Here is an 18,433-nt window from a genome sequence, read left to right on the forward strand (position 1 = left end):
GCTTTCAGCAATCAGGCTGCAGACTCAGACCAAAAGCGCCATTCCTGAAGACTGGGATAGTATTAGGGGACAGGAGTAAGGTGACAAAGCAGAAACTCTTCCCAAGAGCTGCCTGGCACCCTTCATTTCAGACTCTCAAGAAAAAGAAGGTCCCCTTCTAGTGGGTTAAAGCCCCAGGTTCACAGCAGTTCTCAGCATGGTACCCCGGCAGACTGACCTGTGTGTTGGGAGGCATACTGCAAATGATCCGTCACTTAAAACACTCGTGGAATGCCAGTGTTAGAAAATTGCTTGCCTTTCTAACAAATGATTTACTTTTTTTAAAAAAATAAGTAAACAGGCCGGGCGCGGTGGCTCAAGCCTGTAATCCCAGCACTTTGGGAGGCCGAGGCGGGTGGATCACGAGGTCAACAGATCGAGACCATCCTGGTCAACATGGTGAAACCCCGTCTCTACTAATACAAAAAAAAAAATTAGCTGGGCACGGTGGCGCGTGCCTGTAATCCCAGCTACTCAGGAGGCTGAGGCAGGAGAATTGCCTGAACCCAGGAGGCGGAGATTGCGGTGAGCCGAGATCGCGCCATTGCGCTCCAGCCTGGGTATCAAGAGCGAAACTCCGTCTCAAAAAAAAAAAAAAAAAAAAAAAAAAAAAAAAAAGTAAACAGTACACTGCTCACAGATGTAAAATGGTGCAGCCACTTTAGAGTTTGGCATTTTCCCAAAAAGTTAAACATAGAGTTACCATATGACCCAGCAATTTCACTCCTAGGCATCTATTCCAGAGAATTAAAAACATATGTCCCCACAAAAATCTATGCAGGAATGTAACGGCTTATTTGCAATAGCCAAAAAGTAGAAACAACCCAAATGTCCAACAACAGATAAGTAAACAAAATGTGGTCTATCCACACAAGGGAATATTATGCAGTCCAATAAAAGGGAATGAAGGGCTGGGCATGGTGGCTCACCTGAGGTCAGGAATTTAAGAACAGCCTGGCCAACATGGTGAAACCCTGTCTCTACTAAAAATACAAAAATATTACCCAGGCATGGTGGCATGCGCCTATAATCCCAGCTACTTGGGAGGCTGAGGCAGGAGAATTGCTTGAACCCGGGAGGCAGAGGCTGCAGTGAGCCAAGATCGCACCACTGCACTGCAGCCTGGGTAACAGAGAGAGACTCTGTTTCAAAAAAAGAAATGAAGCACTGTAGATGGAGTCTTGCTGTCACCTAGGCTGGAGTGCAGTAGTGTGATCTTGGCTCATTGAAACCTCCACCTCCCAGGTTCTAGCAATTCTCCTGCCTCAGCCTCCCGAGTAGCTGGGACTACAGGCGCATGTTGCCATACCCGGCTACCTTTTTGTATTTTAGTAGAGACAGGGTTTCACCATGTTGCCCAGGCTAGTCTCGAACTCCTGAGCTCAGGCAAACCACCCACCTCAGCCTCCCAAAGTGCTAGGATTACAGGCATGAGCCACTGCGCCCGGCCAGCACTGATACTTATTACACCATAGATGGACCTTTGAAAATACAATGCTCAGTGAAAGAGCCAGACACAAAAGACTACCTATTTTGTGATTCCATCCATATGAAATTTCCAGGACAGGCAAATCCATACAGATAGAAAGGACTTTAACAGTTGCCTTGGACTAGAGGGATGGGGGATGGAAGGTGACACCTAATGGATACCTTTCTGGGGTAATGGAAATGTTCTGGAATTAGACAGCGGTAATGGCTGCACAACTCTGTGAAAATACTAAAAACCACTGACTCTTACGCTTTAAAATGAATGTTATGATACCTTACCTACATTTCGATAAGGAAGAAAGAAAAATAAATATGGCCAGGTGCAGTGGCTCACACCTGTAATCCCAGCACTTTGAGAGGCCAAGGTGGACGGATCACCTGAGGTCAGGAGTTCGAGACCAGCCTGACAAACGTGGAGAAACACCATCTCTACTAAAAATACAGAATTAGCCAGGCGTGGTGGCACATGCCTGTAATCCTAGCTACTTGGGAGGCTGAGGCAGGAGAATCCCTTGAACTCAGGAGGCGGAGGTTGTGGTGAGCCAAGATCATGCCATTGCACTTCAGCCTGGGCAACAACAGTGAAACTACATCTCAAAAAAAAAAAAAAAGAAAAGAAAAAGAAAAAAATACATTAGGCTGGGCATGGTGGCTCACTCCTGTAATCCCAACACTTTGGGAGGCCAAGACAGGTGGATCACCTAAATTCAGAAGTTCAAGACCAGCCTGGCCAACAGGGCGAAATCCCATCTCTACTAAAAATACAATTAGCCAGGCATGGTGCCGGGTACCTGCAATCTCAGCTACTTAGGAGGTCGAAGCAGGAGAACTGCTAGAACGTGGGAAACGGAGGTTGCAGTGAGCTGAGATTGCACCATTACATTCTAACCTGGGAGACAGAGCGAGACTGTCTCAAAACAAAACAAAACATTAAAACCATACAGATCTTTCTTCCTCCTCTACACGCCTTCTTGGGTGAAATCAGAGAGAATTAAAACCAGGACATCAGGCCCAGGAGTGTGTGGTGCCCGTGAACATCATCTGTCACTCAGTCTGTGGCACAGCAGAATCATGGACAAGAGCCTGGACCGTGGGGTCTCCAAAGTTCAGCTGACCTAAATTATTTTTATTGTTATATTAGAGATGGGGGTTTCTCTCTGTTGCGCAGGCTGGAGTGCAGTGGCATGATCATAGCTCACTATAGCTTTAAACTCTTGGGCTCTAGGGATCCTCCTGCCTCCACCTCCTAAGCAGCTGGGACTACAGATGCATGCCACCATGCCTGGCTAATTTTTTTATTTTCATTTTTGTAGAGATGAGGCCTCACTATGTTGCCCAGGCTGGTCTCAAACTCCTGGGCTCAAGTGATCCTCCTGCCTCTGCCTACCAAAGTGCTGGAATTACAAGCCTGAGCCACCATGCCTAGCCTCTGACCCAAAAGTCTAATCATGGCCACTTAGCAAAACCATGAGCCAAATACGCTAGCTACTATACCAGGCCACCATTTGGGACAATGTATAGATTGCCCTATTTTAAAGGACAGGAGTCCGGGCAACTACCATTTATAGACAGTGCCTTTCTTTTTTTTTGAGACAGTCTTGCTCTGTCACCAGGCTGGAGTGCAGTGGTACAATCTCAGCTCACTACAACCTCTGCCTCCTGAGTTCAAGTGATTCTCTTGCCTCAGCCTCCTAAGTAACTGGGATCACAGGCACATGCCACCACGCCCAGCTAATTCTGGTATTTTTAGTAGAGACGGGGGTTTCATCATGTTGGCCAGGATGGTCTTGATCTCCTGACCTTGTGATCTCCCGCCTCCCAAAGTGCTGGGATTACAGGCGTGAGCCACCGCTCCTGGCCAATAGACAGCGCCTTTCCCCAACCCTATGGGCAGAAATTCTAAGTGCTGAAGGTGCAGGGATGAGCAAAGGCATGAGGCTGGCAGTCCAGGGGTGAAGAGCTGGCACATGGTGCCCATCACAAAGCCCTTTGGCATCCATGCTGCAACCACCCTTCAGAACAGCCCTGTGTGTATGAGGTCAGACTCCTCTCTCTCCATTTACAGATGAGAAAACTGAGGCTCAGAAGAGAGCAGCAACCCACCTAAGCCTCCTTCTTTCAGGTGGCAAACTTAAGATTGGAACCCAAGTCAGTTGAAGACTGAATAAAACAATACTGCCCTGTGTACCAGGAGAAATCAAGCCGGGGGTGGGCTCCTGTCCCCAGTTCAGAGCTTTCCTGGCCCTGGTCCTCAGATCCAGCCCCAGAGGTTACCCCAAATCATCATTTATGACACTTTCAGTTAGTGAACACAAGGCTTCCTTATATGGAGCTGCTGGCAGCCAGAGGCTCTGCTTCTTTCAGACAAGTTTTAATTAGAAGAGAGCATGGTGAATTGGGGAAAGCTGACACTCCCCACTGCAGCTTTGAAAGGGAATATTTGGATTAGAGCAAGATGTCTAAGAGGTTTCAGTTTGTTTTGCAAGACCAGGTGGAGATTTCAGTAACCATGTATTTTGTCCTTCAACATTTTAACTCCAAATCTCATTGCAGAGGATGCTGCTTCAGAGACTAGCACCGAATGCCTGAGTGACAAGAAACTTTAAAAATGGGGTCAAGGCAGCTGGGTACGGTGGCTCATGCCTGTAATCCCGGCATTGTGGGAGGCCAAGGCGGGTGAATCACCTGAGGTCAGGAGTTCGAGACCAGCCTGGCCAACATGGTGAAATCCCATCTCTACCAAAAATACAAAAATTAGCTGGGCATGGTGGTTGGCGCCTGTAATCCCAGCTACTTGGGAGGCTGAGGCAGGAGAATCGCTTGAGCCTGGGAGGTGGAAGTTGCAGTGAGCCGAGATCATGCCACTGCACTCCAGCCTGGGTGACTAGAGCAAAATCCATATTAAAAAAAAAAAAAAGAAAGAAAGAAAGAAATGGGGTCAAGGCCAGCTCATAAAAGGGAAGGAAGTCGGTTCCCTGCATGAATGCATTAGTTAGGTCTGCAATCCCCTTGTCTGTACAATCAAATTCATGACTTCTGCACTTTTAGCACTTATGAGCCTCTCTAATTGTGAGTCAGGTGTGTTATTTTTGAAACTAGGCAAGAAAATCAAGCTTGAAGGACATGCTAACTCTTGTGAAAGCAAGGAGAACCTGTCAGACCAACAGGGCACACACACCCTGGGACAGGCCACTCTTTTAGCAGCAAGACAGAACACGGCTCAAACCTCTGAAACCTGAGACTGAAAAGGCTGGATAAATATATATGTGCATTCTAGAGGAGGAGAGAGGCTGGGATCGGAACGAGGCCATTTCAGAAGCTTACCTTCTCGTTTCCTGTAGATTCCGGCTAATGGTTTCCCCTGGCATTTGACTTCGTGATGTGTAACTGAGTTCTCTTCCTGAAGGGGGAAACGCATTCCAGAGCATTTGTTCGGGCTCATGTAGGAATAGATCTTTGACTGCCCGATAAATACATTCTCCTAAAAAGACAAAAACATATTCTGAAAGAGGCTTGAAGAAGATCCTAGAGCATTCACAAGGAGGAGGAATACAAAAGATGAAAATCAGACAACATCGTTTTTCAAAAACTGGGCTACCAGGGGATGCCAGTCCCCATTTATCTCAGAAGAGCACTGCCAGGTTTAGAATCCCAGGACCAGTGAAAGGTTTCCTGTATGCTCTGGTCTCTAATAAACTAAGGACACATCTGGCCAACAGAAGAGCCGGCTGCACACCAAGGTATATGGGAAGGAGACAGCCTACTCGCAACAGGGAGGTCAAAACAACCCCGGCATGTGAAGAGCTGGGCTATCTTTAGGAGTTCACTCCCCTGGCAGGCGCCGCAGAGACTCAGCACAGAAATAGGCCCAGGGAACCTGATTAACCACTTGGTGCTGAAAGCGGCTGGAGGGCCTGTCAGTACAGCCAGAGCCTTTTGCGTGCCCGAGCCTGACCCCTCTCAAATCACTGCAGCCCCGCAGCCTCCCAGGACTGCGACGGGAGGACTTCTCTCAGGGTTACTGGGGAGGCTGGGGAGAGCAGAGGCCAGAGCCAGCGCATTCGGGGCGGCAAGCCGCACCTGGGCGTCAGTAAGAGAGCGGACGGGACGGTGGGGCGGTTCAGGTCACTGAGGGCGTCTCTGGGCGTGGGGCCCGTCCTCTGAGTAAGCACAGAGGATGGCGTCCCTAGAAGCAACGCGGGGGGCCTCGCCGCCTCGGGAACCATTCTACACCGAAGCAGCGAGACCCATGACCTCTCCGAGGGGCCAGGGCAGGCCCCGCACAGCCTGGGACGGCGGCCACCTCCGGGGAAGTTGGGTCTCGGGCTGCGGAGACGCCATGAAGGCGCAGTCAAACTTTTCCGAGGTCAAACACCGCCAGGCTCATGGCGGAGCCGTGTGGGCGCCACTCCCAGCCAGGCGGCAGCAAAGGAAACGGCCCGGCCGGACGCCCCGGGGCGGCGCGGGAGGGGACCCGGGGTCGCCCACGTGCTCACGGCCCCGGCCGGGCAGGCGCGCCGCGGGGGTGCGGGGAGGGTGCCTGCTTACCCCGTCGGTGCGGGGCCTCCCCGGGCCCCTCCGCTCCACCATCTCCGGGCCCGGGGCCGTCGCTGCCACCGCCGCCGCCGCCGCCGCCGCCTCCACCGCGCGGGGCTTGGACATCTTCCTGCCTGGAGAGGGGGACCCAGGGGAAGCGGGGGAGGGGGCGCTCAGGGCGCGGCGGGGCGGGGAGCGGGGCCGCCCGGGCCGGGCGCCGCGACGGCGCCTCCCGCCGCAGCCATGTTTCGAGGCCCAGGCGCTGGTGGGCCGCCCGCGCCGCCGGGAGGGCCGGGCCGGAGCCCGCGTCGCCCTCCCGCCGCCCGGCCCGGCCGGGCCCCGCGCGCCGCCCGCCCCCCGCGCGGCCGGGCCCGACACACCCACCTGCAGCCCCGCCAGGCCCATGGCGGCGCGCCCCGCGCCCTCGCCGCCGCCGCCGCCGCCGCCGCGGCCCGGCCACCACCGCTGCCGCTGCCGCTGCTGCTGCTGCTGCCGCCGCCACCAGCGCCGCCGCGGCGCCCCGGGGAAAGGCCGGCGGCGCCCCACGGCGCCCCCTTCCCCCATGGCCGGCGAGGCAGGGCCCGGCACCGGCGCACCGCGGCAGCCCCGGGCTGTCCGGAGCGAGGCACGCAGGGAGGGAGGCGCAGGCGGCGCGTCCTCCGCGGCCCGCCCGCCCGCTCGCTCGCCGCCGCCCACCGTCCTGCGCCCGGCCCGGGGAGGGGGCTGGCAGGGGCGGCGCCGCGAGGCCGCTCCAGAAGGCGGGCGGGCGGGCGGGCGGGCGCGGCGAATCCCGGCTCGGGCGCGCCCCCTTGCGCGGGAGCTCAGCCACTCGCGGAAGAAGGGGTGGGAAACACCGTCATGACAGCACAGGCTCCCGCCCGGCTCCCTTTTCCGCTGGCTCCGTGAATATTTTGGGAGCCCAGTCAGTGCCAGACGAAATCAGCAGCGGTGAACGCGCCAGGCCAGGCCCTCGGGTGTGCCCGGCGCTGTGCCCACCAAGAGTTTCACCGGCATTGAATCCTCCCCGCACGCCCACGGGGGCAGGTCCTGTGGGCATCCCCGCTTACGATGGTGACACCGTGACTCAAAGGATGTGCCGGGGTTTGTCCCAGGCCACAGAATTAGGAAGTGGGACAGGTGTCAAACCCAGAAGGGCTGTACTTGACCGGTAGGAAGCCCTGGGGAGACAGAGCCAGGGGTTAGAATGATCGGTTTCCTGGGTGAGTCTCTTGCCGTTATCTCATTCAAACCTCACAGCAGCCCTGCAAAGGTAGACACCATTATTATCTCTTTTCAACAGATGGAGAAAGTGAGGAGCTTGGCCATATTCTCAGGACTAGATGGGCTTCCAGCCCAGGCCAACTAACCTCAGGGGCTGCCCTCCCAGTCACTACACATCCAGGTTACAGATGAGGAAATGGAAGTTGGGAGGAGCAAATGGTCTTGCAGAAGGGTTTAACAAGTCACCTTGTTCTCCTATCCTCCCGTCAGAAAATGCCCCCATAGGCAGACAAGGTTACCGTCACTCTGGTGGCTGCTTCAGCATAGGTCACTGCCCTTTACCACTATGCTGTGGCTGTCAAGGCTTGAGGGCCCACAGCCAGATTCACTGTATTTGTGCAAAGTCATAGATGCAAACAAGACACTTCAAGGCATCCAGCTCCTGCAGCCTGAACCATGGGCTAGGAGTCAGGGACTGTACTTATTTCCCTGCATCTGCCCAGAGGTGTTTTGTGAGCATGACCAAGTGACTTCCCCAGTCTGGGCCTCAGTGTCCTCATGGATAAAACCCAAGAACCTTGAATTGCATAATCCACCGGGGCACGTGTTCCAACATCCATAGATAAACAAATGGCTGTTTGTAGCCATCCCCCCTCCCCCCCTCAGCCTCCCTCACCTCCCATTAGAACGGATAAGACGAGTAGGATTAGGTGGTGACAGGTCACTGCTCAGACAATCCCTCCCAAATCAGCTCATACTTTAGCATCCTTTAAGGCAGGGTCCCCAGCCCAACCACTAACTCCAGTGGGCCAGGTACGCTGCCCATGCCCTCTGCAGTGCCTACTACAGTTGAATATCCAAAGGATTACCCAGAAGGCGAAAGAGGATTCGAAAGTGACACTCTGATAACCAGGTTGAGTCATCTGAAAGTGTCTTCTACTTCTGCAAGGCAGAGAAGTTTTGCAGCTTAACTACCATGAGAATCATGGTTTTGGAGCAGGAACCAGTCACAAAGATCATCTTGTTCATTTCACATACTATTATAACAGAGCTGCACCCCACACCCCGACTCATGGTCATAGCTATCTCTGCATTTGAGCCACCAATTGCAGGGGATACATTACAAGTCTAGCACCTATTCCTGTCAATTCTGGAGCTCTAGTACCTACAAGATATAAATGTAGATCATTCAATGTAAGTTTCAAAACAGTCCTTTTTTCTGCAAGTTTATATGTATATAACAAATATACTGGCTGGCTCGGTGGCTCACACCTGTAATCCTAGCACTTTTGGAGGCTGAGGCAGGTGGATCAAGTGAGGTCAGGAGTTCCAGACCAGCCTGGTCAACATGGTGAAACCCTGTCTCTACTAAATATACAAAAATTGGCTTGGCATGGTTGAATGCACCTGTAATCCCAGCTACTTGGGAGGCTGAGGCAGAAGAACTGCTTGAACCTGGGAGGCGGAGGTTAAAGTGAACCAAGATTGTGCCACTGCACTCTAGCCTGTGTGACAGAGTAAGACTCTGTCTACCCCCACAAAAAATACACACACACACACACACGCGCGCACACACACACACACACACAGAGAAAGAGAGAGAGAGAGAGAAAGAGTGAAATGAAAACTCTTACTGTTGCCCAGGATTTCATAAAAATATATAAGTCAACAGCAATAATACTAGTTGCTAATAACTATTGGCTGTTCATTATGTTTTAGACCCTGCAGTACCGTATTATTTGTTTTAATCTTCCCAATAACTTATGAGAAGCTACTATTATTCCTATTTCATATATGTGGAAATTAAGGCTCAGGGCAGATAATCACTTGTCTAAGAGTTATATGACTAATAATTTTTTAAAAAAGGCCGGGTGCAGTGGCTCACGCCTGTAATCCCAGCAGTTTGGGAGGCTGAGGTGGGTGGATCACCTGAGGTCAGGAGTTCGAGACCAACCTGGCCAACATGGTAAAACCCAATCTCTACTAAAAAAAATAAAAAATTTGGCCAGGCATGGTGGCTCATGCCTGTAATCCCAGCACTTTGGGAGGCCGAGGCAGATGGATCACCTGAGGACAGGAGTTCAAGACCAGCCTGACTAACATGGTGACATCCCATTTCTACTAAAAATACAAAAAATCAGCCAGGCGTGGTGGCACACACCTGTAATTCCAGCTACTCAGGAGGCTGAGATAAAAGAATTAATTGCTTAAACCCAGGAGGCAGAGGTTTCACTGAGCTGAGATCATGCCATTGCACTCCAGCCTGGGTGACAGAGTGAGTTTATGTCAAAAAAAAAAAAAAAAAGCCCAGACACAGTGACTCTTGCCTGTAATCCCAGCACTTTGGAAGGCTGAGGCGAGCAGATCATGAGGTCAGCTACTTGGGAGGCTGAGGCAGGATTATCGTTTGAACTCCAGGAGGTGGAGGTTGCGGTGAGCCAAGATCGTGCCACTGCACTCCAGCCTGGACAACAAGAGCAAAAGTCCATCTCAAAAAAAAAGAAAAAGAAAAATACGTATTTTTGGGGACTTCCCCAGGTACTAAGGGATAATGAATTGGAGATGGTAAAATGAGGAGGGCAACCAACTAGGAGACCATTCAACAGTGGCAGCAGAAATAGCAAAAGGTAGATGGACCGACCCCCGAGACTAATAGATTTGGGATGGTAAATATTTGCATGATTATAAAACTTCAAAATGAGTGAGGCATTGCCTGGCATCTGAACAGTTTCTTTCTGTGACCCAGCAGGACTCTCAAAGTAAACTGCAAGTTCAAAGCCCAATCTTCTAGAATAAAAAGACTGACTATTCATTTGAAATGCTGTAAATGATTTGGTATTTACAATTCTAAATATCAGCCAGGCACAGTGGCTGATGCCTGTAATCCCAGCACTTTGGGAGGCTGAAGCAAGTGGATAATCTAAGGCCAGGAGTTCAAGACCAGCCTGACTAACATGGTGAAACTCCATCTCTACTAAAAATACTAAAGTTAGCTGGGCATAGTGACAGGTGCCTGTAATCCCAGCTACTTGGGAGGCTGAGGCACGAGCATTACTTGAACCCAGGAGACAGGTTGCAGTAAGCTGAAATCACTCCACTGCACTCCAGCCTGGGTGACAGAGTGAAACATTGTCTTAAAAAAAAAAAAAGCCGGGCGCGGTGGCTCACGCCTATAATCCCAGCACTTTGGGAGGCCGAGGCGGGTGGATCACGAGGTCAAGAGATCAAGACCATCCTGGTCACCATGGTGAAACCCCGTCTCTACTAAAAATACAAAAATTGGCTGGGCATAGTGGCACATGCCTGTAGTCCCAGCTACTTGGGAGGCTAAGGCAGGAGAATTGCTTGAACCCAGGAGGTGGAGGTTGCAGTGAGCCGAGATCGTGCCATTGCACTGCAGCCTGGGTAACAAGAGCAAAAACTCTGTCTCGAAAAAAGAAAAAAAAAAAAAAAAAAAGGCCAGGCGTGGCTCATGCCTGTAATCCCAGCACTTTGGGAGGCCAAGGCGGGTGGATCACGAGGTCAAGAGATCGAGACCATCCTGGTCAACATGGTGAAACCCCGTCTCTACTAAAAATACAAAAAATTAGCTGGGCATGGTGGTGCGTGCCTGTAATCCCAGCTACTTAGGAGGCTGTGGCAGGAGAATTGCCTGAACCCAGGAGGCGGAGGTTGTGGTGAGCCAAGATCGCGCCATTGCACTCCAGCCTGGGTAACAAGAGCAAAACTCTGTCTCAAAAAAAAAAAATCCCAGCCTCCTGAGTAGCGGGGATTACAGGCATGCACCACCACGTCTGGCTAATTTTGTTTTGTTTTATTTTTTTGAGACAAAGTCTTACTCTGTCACCCAGGCTGGAGCGCAGTGGCACGATATCAGCTCACTGCAACCTATGCCTCCAGGGTTCAAGCAATTCTCCTGACTCAGCCTCCCGAGTAGCTGGGATTACAGGCGCCCACCACCATACCCAGCTAATTTTTATATTTTTAGTAGAGACAGGGTTTCACCATGTTGACCAGGCTGGTTTTGAACTCCTGACCTCGTCATCTGCCTGTGCTGGGATTACAGGCATGAGCCACCGTGCCCAGCTGCAATTATTATTTACCCATATTTTAAGTATCTCAATAATAGATGGTTATCTTTCCCCATAGATTAAAGCAATCTTTTTTTTTTTTTTTTTTTTTTTTTTGAGACAGAGTCTTACTCTGTCATTAGACTGAGTGCAGTGTGGGATCCCAGCTCACTGCAAACTCTGCCTCCCGGGTTCAAGCAATTCCCCTGCCTCAGCCTCCCGAGTAGTTAAGAATACAGGCGCACACCACCACCCAGCTAATTTTTTATATTTTAGTAGAGATGGGGTTTCACCAAACTGACCAGGATGGTCTCGAGCTCTTGACCTTGTGATCTGCTGCCTCAGCCTCCCAAAGTGCTGGGATTACAGGCGTGAGCCACTGTGCCTGGCCAAGGCAATCTTTTTTAATGCACTACTTTTAAGACAAGTAGTTTAAATGATTTTGCTGTGATGAGAAAAATGAACCCAGGAAGCACAGTTTTATTAAAATTTGTCAGATAAATTAAAATATACTTTTACGTGCTTAACACTTTTCTAAGGGAAAATAATAGTCTTAATTTTTTCCATGAGCTGGGTGATGAAGCTCTTTAACCTGAAGTTCACTATGCCTCATTTTTTCATCAGGTTTTGGGTATGTCTTATCAAAAAAGACCCTCTAGGGATGCTGGGAGAACAAATGATGCAACTGACTTTAGGGCCTGAAAACAAAGGGACCCAATAAATATTTGCTGAGTGAATCATTATTTTATTCATTATTATTGCTATAGGGAGCATACTGCACTAAAACAAATTCCTACTAACACTTGATGCCTTGAAATTTTGAGAAAAATATAATACTCCAACTTACTTTTTTTTTTTTTTTAACAATAATTCTACTCAACTTTCACGCTCAAGTTTTTGAGCGTCCCTTTAGCGTGAAAGAGACGCAGTGGCTGGAAATAACCAAGCAGTTGGAGATCTCTTTGCCGCATACCTGGGTTGCACTGTCCTGATAGCCAACTAAGTATTCAAAGGGCTTCAGGCCGGACATCGCCTCCCAGGGCTGTACAAGCCCACCCAAGTCATCTACCGGGGGCGGGGCGAAGTCCTGACCAGATGCGGGGCGAAGGACCCCGCCCGCGAGGTACGAAACCCGTTTCATCCCAAAGTGGGCCAGCGGGGCCCGGCCATCGCTCCGCGGCACAGAGCTGACTCAGGACGTGGGGAGGGAGGAAAGGCGCCTGCCGCGGTGTCCACCCTGACACGCTCCCCAAGATGCAGGTTATCCATCTGCGCCCTCGCCTAGGAATCACCTCCTTTCCCAACGAGAGACAGCCCCAAAGTGGACGAAGCCTCACTCCCGCCCCCGCCCCACTTCTATCAATAACACCTATTCCTTGGAAGTGCCCTGCGCTTTAGTTTGCAAAGAGCTCTGACATATGGACCCACTGCCGTGGAAAGGCAGGCCCGCAGCTGCCCACTTCATAGAGGGGAAACAACAGGCACGGCAGTGAAAGGTTTCTGGGGGATTCGGGAGCCGCGCAGGGGGGCGGGCGGGTTCCGCAGCAGCACCCTTACTCCCCCCACGCGGGTCCCCGAGCTCGCTCCGAACCACCCGCAGGAGGACACCTCCCCGCAGCCGCTGCCGCCACCCCGGCCCCCATCCCTACAGCGCGACCCCCAACCCAGACGCCCCGGCGCCAGCCACTTGGGCAAATACCTCTAGCCATGGTCCCACTCTGTCACCGCCTGGGATCTCCCGGGAAACCCAGCTTTCGAAAAAAGTTGCAACAACTGCAGCCAACTGCTCCGCCGGACTCCAGCTGCTCGACCGGATTGGCACCGCCGCCCGCCTCTCTGCAAACTACCCTTCCTGATAGGTGAACTCGGAGGGAGGCACCGTCCTTCTCCCCGCCTCGTCGGCGGGGGCGGGTCCAGCCACCTCACTTTCTACAAACGCTGTCCCGACAGGTCCCGACGGAGGTGATGGGAGGGGGGGTTTAAATTTGACCGTCTCCCGGCGTTGATTGGCTGCGGTGGAAGACACCCGAGCTGCCATTGGAGGAACCCAGACTCCTTCCCCTTCTGCTGCTGAAGCTCCGCCTCCGGAGCATGAGTCGCCGGGCTGAAGCCCTGGGTTCTGAGCCTACAGGATCGGGGACTTCCGGTTCCCTGCGGGCTTGACCGGAACCCGACATTTGACCCCTAGACCTCCCTTTATGAGCCGGGAAACCTGAGTCGGCCAGCGGTTTGGCAACTCCAGCACCCGGACCCCTCCAGCATTTTGATCCATTCATTCTCAGGTTTGAAAGGTTAAGGCCAGGCCAGGCGCAGTAGCTAACGCCTGTAATCCCAGCACTTTCGAACGCCAAGGTGGGCAGATCACTTTAGGTCGGGGGTTCGAGACCAGAATGGCCAACATGGGAAAACCTCGTCTCTATTAAAAATACAAAATTAGCCGGCCGTGGTGGCGGGCGCCTGTAATCCCAGCTACTCGGGAGGCTAAGGCAGGAGAATCACTTGAACCTGGGAAGCGGAGGTTGCGGTGAGCCGAGAGAGTGCCACTGCACTCCATCCTGAGCTACAGAACGAGACTCCGTGTCAAAAAAGAAAGAAAGGTTTATTGAATATTCCAGTATTCAAAACCCTGAGGAAGAAAAATAAAAATAAATAAACCTCAGGCGAAACTCCTACCAACTAACTGGGTTAGTGGGGAAACCTTCCAGGACCGCAAATATCCTAGTGCTTCACACCCACCCATTTTACAGATGGGGCAAAAGAGGAAGTGGGTCACTTACTCGCTGCCCAAGGTCAGCCAGCAATGTAATTGCAGGGCAAACACTAAATGGCTACCTTAACCCCAGGGAAGCAAGTATGTGCTGTTCCCCTCAGGGAAGGGCTCAGTCATTATGTTCCCAGAGAAGCAGGTGTCCGGGAGAGTCATTGCTTTGGACTCAGGGAAGGTGTCCAGTAATGCTTTTCCCTGGAGCCCCTCCCAGGAGTGTGGGACGAGATCACTCATCCATCCTCTCCCTTTGGTACCCGAAAAGGTTTTGGATAGCCAACCATTGCCCAAGGACCCTGCCAAAGCACCAGGAAAATAGGAAAGCAAAATAAAGTGATATATGTGAAAGCACTGGGAAAGGTAAAAAGGGATACTTTTGTCACACAGTCACTGTGTCACTTGGCACGTCAGTTCAGCTCTCTGTCCTTCAACCTCCCTAGCTGTCAAATGAAGGAGCTGCTGCCGTAATCTCCAACGTGCCTTACAGCTTCCATAAATACACAGAGGTGTTTGCTTTCTCAGAAATTTATGAATTCAGCATTCATTGAGCACTATGCTTACTGCTGTTTTGGATCCCCCAAGGATACGGCTGCAAAGACACAGTTCCTTCCCTGCATTTTTTAAGGAAGAAACAAGACATTATTTAAAAGATTTTATTTATTTATTTTATTTTTTATGAGACGGAGTTTCACTCTTTTCACCCAGGCTGTAGTGCAATGGTAGTCTTGGCTCACTGCAACCTCTGCCTCCCGGGTTCAAGCAATTCTCCTGCCTCATCCTCCCAAGTAGCTGGGATTACAGGCGCCCACCACCAGGCCCAATGAATTTTGTAATTTTGTTTATCTGCTAATAAAGACATACCTGATAATTTTGTATTTTTCATAGAGATGGCTGGGGGGGGGCGGGTTTCACCATGTTGTCCAGGCTGGTCTCGAACTCCTGACCTCAGGTGACCTGCCCTCTTCAGCCTCCCAAAGTGCTGGGATTACAGACGTGAGCCACCACGCCCAGCCTATTTTTATTTTTCTTGAGACAGGGTCTCACTCTGTTGCCCTAGGCTGGAGTGCAGTGGTTCAATCTCAGCTCACTACAACCTCTGCCTCCCAGGCTCAAACAGTTCTGCCTCCGCATCCTGAGTAGCTGGATTAGAGGCACACCACCATGCCCGGCTAAATTTTGTATTTTTAGTAGAGACAGGGTTTCACCATGTTGGCCAGGCTGGTTTCAAACTCCTAACCTCAATTGATCTGACGGCCTCAGCCTCCCAAAGTGCTGGGATTTACAGGTATGACCTACCGTGCCTGGTCTTATTTTTGTATTTTGAATAGAGATGGTGTTTCACTATGTCGGCCAGATTGGTCTCAAACTCCTGGCCTCATGTGACCCACCCGCCACGGCCTTCCAAAGTACTGGGATTCTAGGCGTGAGCCACCACCCCCGGACTAAAAGATTATTTTGCTGGGCGCAGTGGCTCACGCCTATAATCCCAGCACTTTGGGAGGCCAAGACGGGTGGATCACGAGCTCAAGAGATCGAGACCATCCTGGTCAACATGGTGAAACCCCGTCTCTACTAAAAATACAAAAATTAACTGGGCATGGTTGCGCACGCCTGTAGTTCCAGCTACTTGGGAGGCTGAGGAGGAAGAATTGCTTGAACCCAGGAGACGGAGGTTGCGGTGAGCCGAGATCGTGCCATTGCACTCCAGCCTGGGTAACAAGAGCGAAACTCAGTCTCAAAAACACAATCTTTTATTTTATTTTATTTTATTTTATATTTTGAGACAGAGTCTCATTCTGTCGCCCAGACTAGAGTGCAGGGGAGCGAACTGGGCTCACTGCAACCTCCACCTCCTTGACTCAGGCAATTCTCCTGCCTCAGCCTCCCAAGTAGTTGGGATAACAAGCATGTGCCACCATGCCCATCTAATTTTTTTTGACACAGAGTCTCTATTGTCACCCAAGCTGGAGTGCAATGGCATGATCTTGGCTCACTGCAACGACCTCTGCCTTCTGGGTTCAAGCAATTCTCTTGCCTCAGCCTCCCAAGTAACTAGGATTACAGGTGCCCACCACCACGCACAGCTAATTTTTTGTATTTTTAGTAGAGACAAGGTTTCACCATGTTGGCCAGGCTGGTCTCAAACTCTTGACCTCAAATGGTCCGCCTGCCTCGGCCTCCCAATGTGTTGGGATTACAGCTGTGAGCCACTGCGCTTATCCAAAAGATCATTTTTATTTGTTTGTTTGCTTGCTTATTTGAGACAGAGTCTCACTCTGTTGCCCAGGCTGGACAGCAGTGGCGCGATCTTGGCTCACTGCAACCTCCACCTCCTAGGTTCAAGCAATTCTCCCACCTCAGCCTCCCGAGTAGCTGGGAATACAGGCACCTGCTACCACGCCCAGCTAATTTTTGTATTTTTAGTACAGATGGGATTTCACAATGTTGGCTAGGCTGGTCTAGAACTCCTGATCTCAGGTGATCTACCCGCCTTGGCCTGCCAAAGTGCTGGGATTACAAGCGTGAACCACCTTGACTGGCCATTTTTTTTTTTTAAGACAGTTTCATTCTTGTTGCCCAGGCTGGATTGCAATTGTGTGATCTCAGCTCACTGCAACCTCTGCCTCCTGGGTTCAAGCAATTCTCCTGCCTCAGCCTCCCAAGTAGCTGAGATTACAGGTGTGTGCCACTACACCAGGCTAATTTGTATTTTTAGTAGAGACAGGGTTTCTCCATGTCAAGCTGCTCTTGATCTCCCAAAAAAAAAAAGTGCTGCGATTACAGGCGTGAGCCATCGCATCCGGCCTATTTATTTATTTTTTGAGACAGAGTCTCACTCTGTCGCCTAGGCTGGAGTGAAGTGGCATAATCTTGGCTCACGGGAACCTCCACCTCCCGGGTTGAAGCAATTATCCTGCCTCAGCCTCCCAAGTAGCTGGAATTACAGGTGCTCTCCACCACGCCTGGCTAATATATATATATTTTGAGACAGGGTTTTACTCTGTTGCCCAGGCCGGAGTGCAATGGCGTGATCTCGGCTCACTGCAACCTCTGCCCCCTGGGTTCAAGTGATTCTCCTGCCTCCACATCCCAAGTAGCTGGGACTATAGGCACGTACCACCAAGCCTGGCTAATTTTTTTGTATTTTTGGTAGAGACGGGGTTTCACTGTTTTACCCAGGATGGTCTCGATCTCCTGACCTCATAATCCATCCCCCACTTTGGCCTCCCAAAGTGCTGGGATTACAGGCATGAACCACCGTGCCTGGCCCCCTAATTTTTGTATTTTTAGTAAGAGATGGAGTTTTGCCATGTTGGCCAGGCTGGTCTTGAGCTCCTGACCTCAGGTGATCCACCTGCCTTGGCCTCCCAAAGTGCTGGGATTACCGGTGTGAGCCACCGCGCCCAGCCCAAAAGATCATTTTAAATAGTGATTAATGCTATAAAGAAAAAAGGCAGGCCAGGTGTGGTGGCTCATGCCTGTAATCCCAGCACTTTGGGAGGCCTTGGCAGGTGGATTGCTTGATCTCATGAGTTTGAAACCATCCTGGACTGTATCCATGTTTCTACCCTGTTCTGTGATACCAGGGGAGCAAACCATAGTTCCCTGTTCTCAGTTATTGTTAGGTTCCTCCAATGAGAGTGCCTACAAGCCTGGGAGGCAGGAGGAGAGGGAACCTGTTCCTGCCTGTTTGCTATTCCTAGCCTGGTCCCCTCAGTAATCGCACTTTGCCTCTGGCAGTGGCATTTGGTTCAATCTTCAGGTTGTTTGTACATCCCCAGAAACAGCCCCCTTGTGCTTCCAGGGAGGCACCAACAGCAGACCCTTCCTCGAGTTTTGAGTCCCAACTATGCAGCGCTCTGGGTGGCCCAGCACCAATTTGGTCGTTCCTCCCTCTTTCTTCCTTCCTTTCCTCTCTTCCCTTCCTCCCTTCCCATCTTCCCTTCGCCCCGCCCTGCCCTCTTTCTTTCTTTCGACAGTCTCACTCTGTCAACCAGGCAGCTGGAGTGCAGTGGTGCAATCTCAGCTCACCGCAACCTCTGCCTTCTGGGTGCAAGCAATTCTCCTGCCTCAGCCTCCCACATAGCTGGGATTACAGGCATGCACCACCACACCCGGCTAATTTTTTGTATTTTTAGTAGAGAGAGGGTTTCGCCATGCTAGCCAGGCTGCTCTCAAACTCCTGACCTCAAGTTATCTGCCTGCCTTGGCCTCTGAAAGTGCTGGGATTACAGGCGTGAGCCACCTTGCCTGGTCATGTGCCTCTTTCTCAAAGGGTTGAGAGTGAGTTCTCTGGGGCTCTTCCGCCGATTTT

At 51.4% G+C, this 18,433-nt stretch overlaps 1 protein-coding gene across 2 annotated transcripts in view; it reads right to left on the reverse strand.

The window, feature by feature from the left end:
* The window catches only part of KMT5A (lysine methyltransferase 5A), a 28,365-nt gene extending 15,225 nt beyond the window's left edge, over window positions 1-13,140 (reverse strand). Inside the window, exons 1-2 of one of the 2 annotated variants that reach the window (XM_064379622.1) lie at window positions 13,054-13,140; window positions 4,852-5,008 (exon numbers count right to left, since the gene is read on the reverse strand). In XM_064379622.1, the coding sequence (XP_064235692.1) occupies window positions 4,852-4,969 (118 nt within the window). In that variant the 5' untranslated portion in view covers window positions 4,970-5,008; window positions 13,054-13,140. Of the gene's footprint in view, window positions 1-4,851; window positions 5,009-6,075; window positions 6,193-13,053 lie in introns of those variants that run through there. The other variant, XM_064379621.1, reaches the window with a different exon arrangement.
* Window positions 13,141-18,433: the final 5,293 nt, after the last annotated feature.

The sequence above is a fragment of the Aotus nancymaae genome, unplaced genomic scaffold, assembly GCF_030222135.1.
Source record: "Aotus nancymaae isolate 86718 unplaced genomic scaffold, 86718_ANA_hifiasm-v0.15.2.pri h1tg000021l, whole genome shotgun sequence".
NCBI classification, from domain to species: domain Eukaryota; kingdom Metazoa; phylum Chordata; class Mammalia; order Primates; family Aotidae; genus Aotus; species Aotus nancymaae.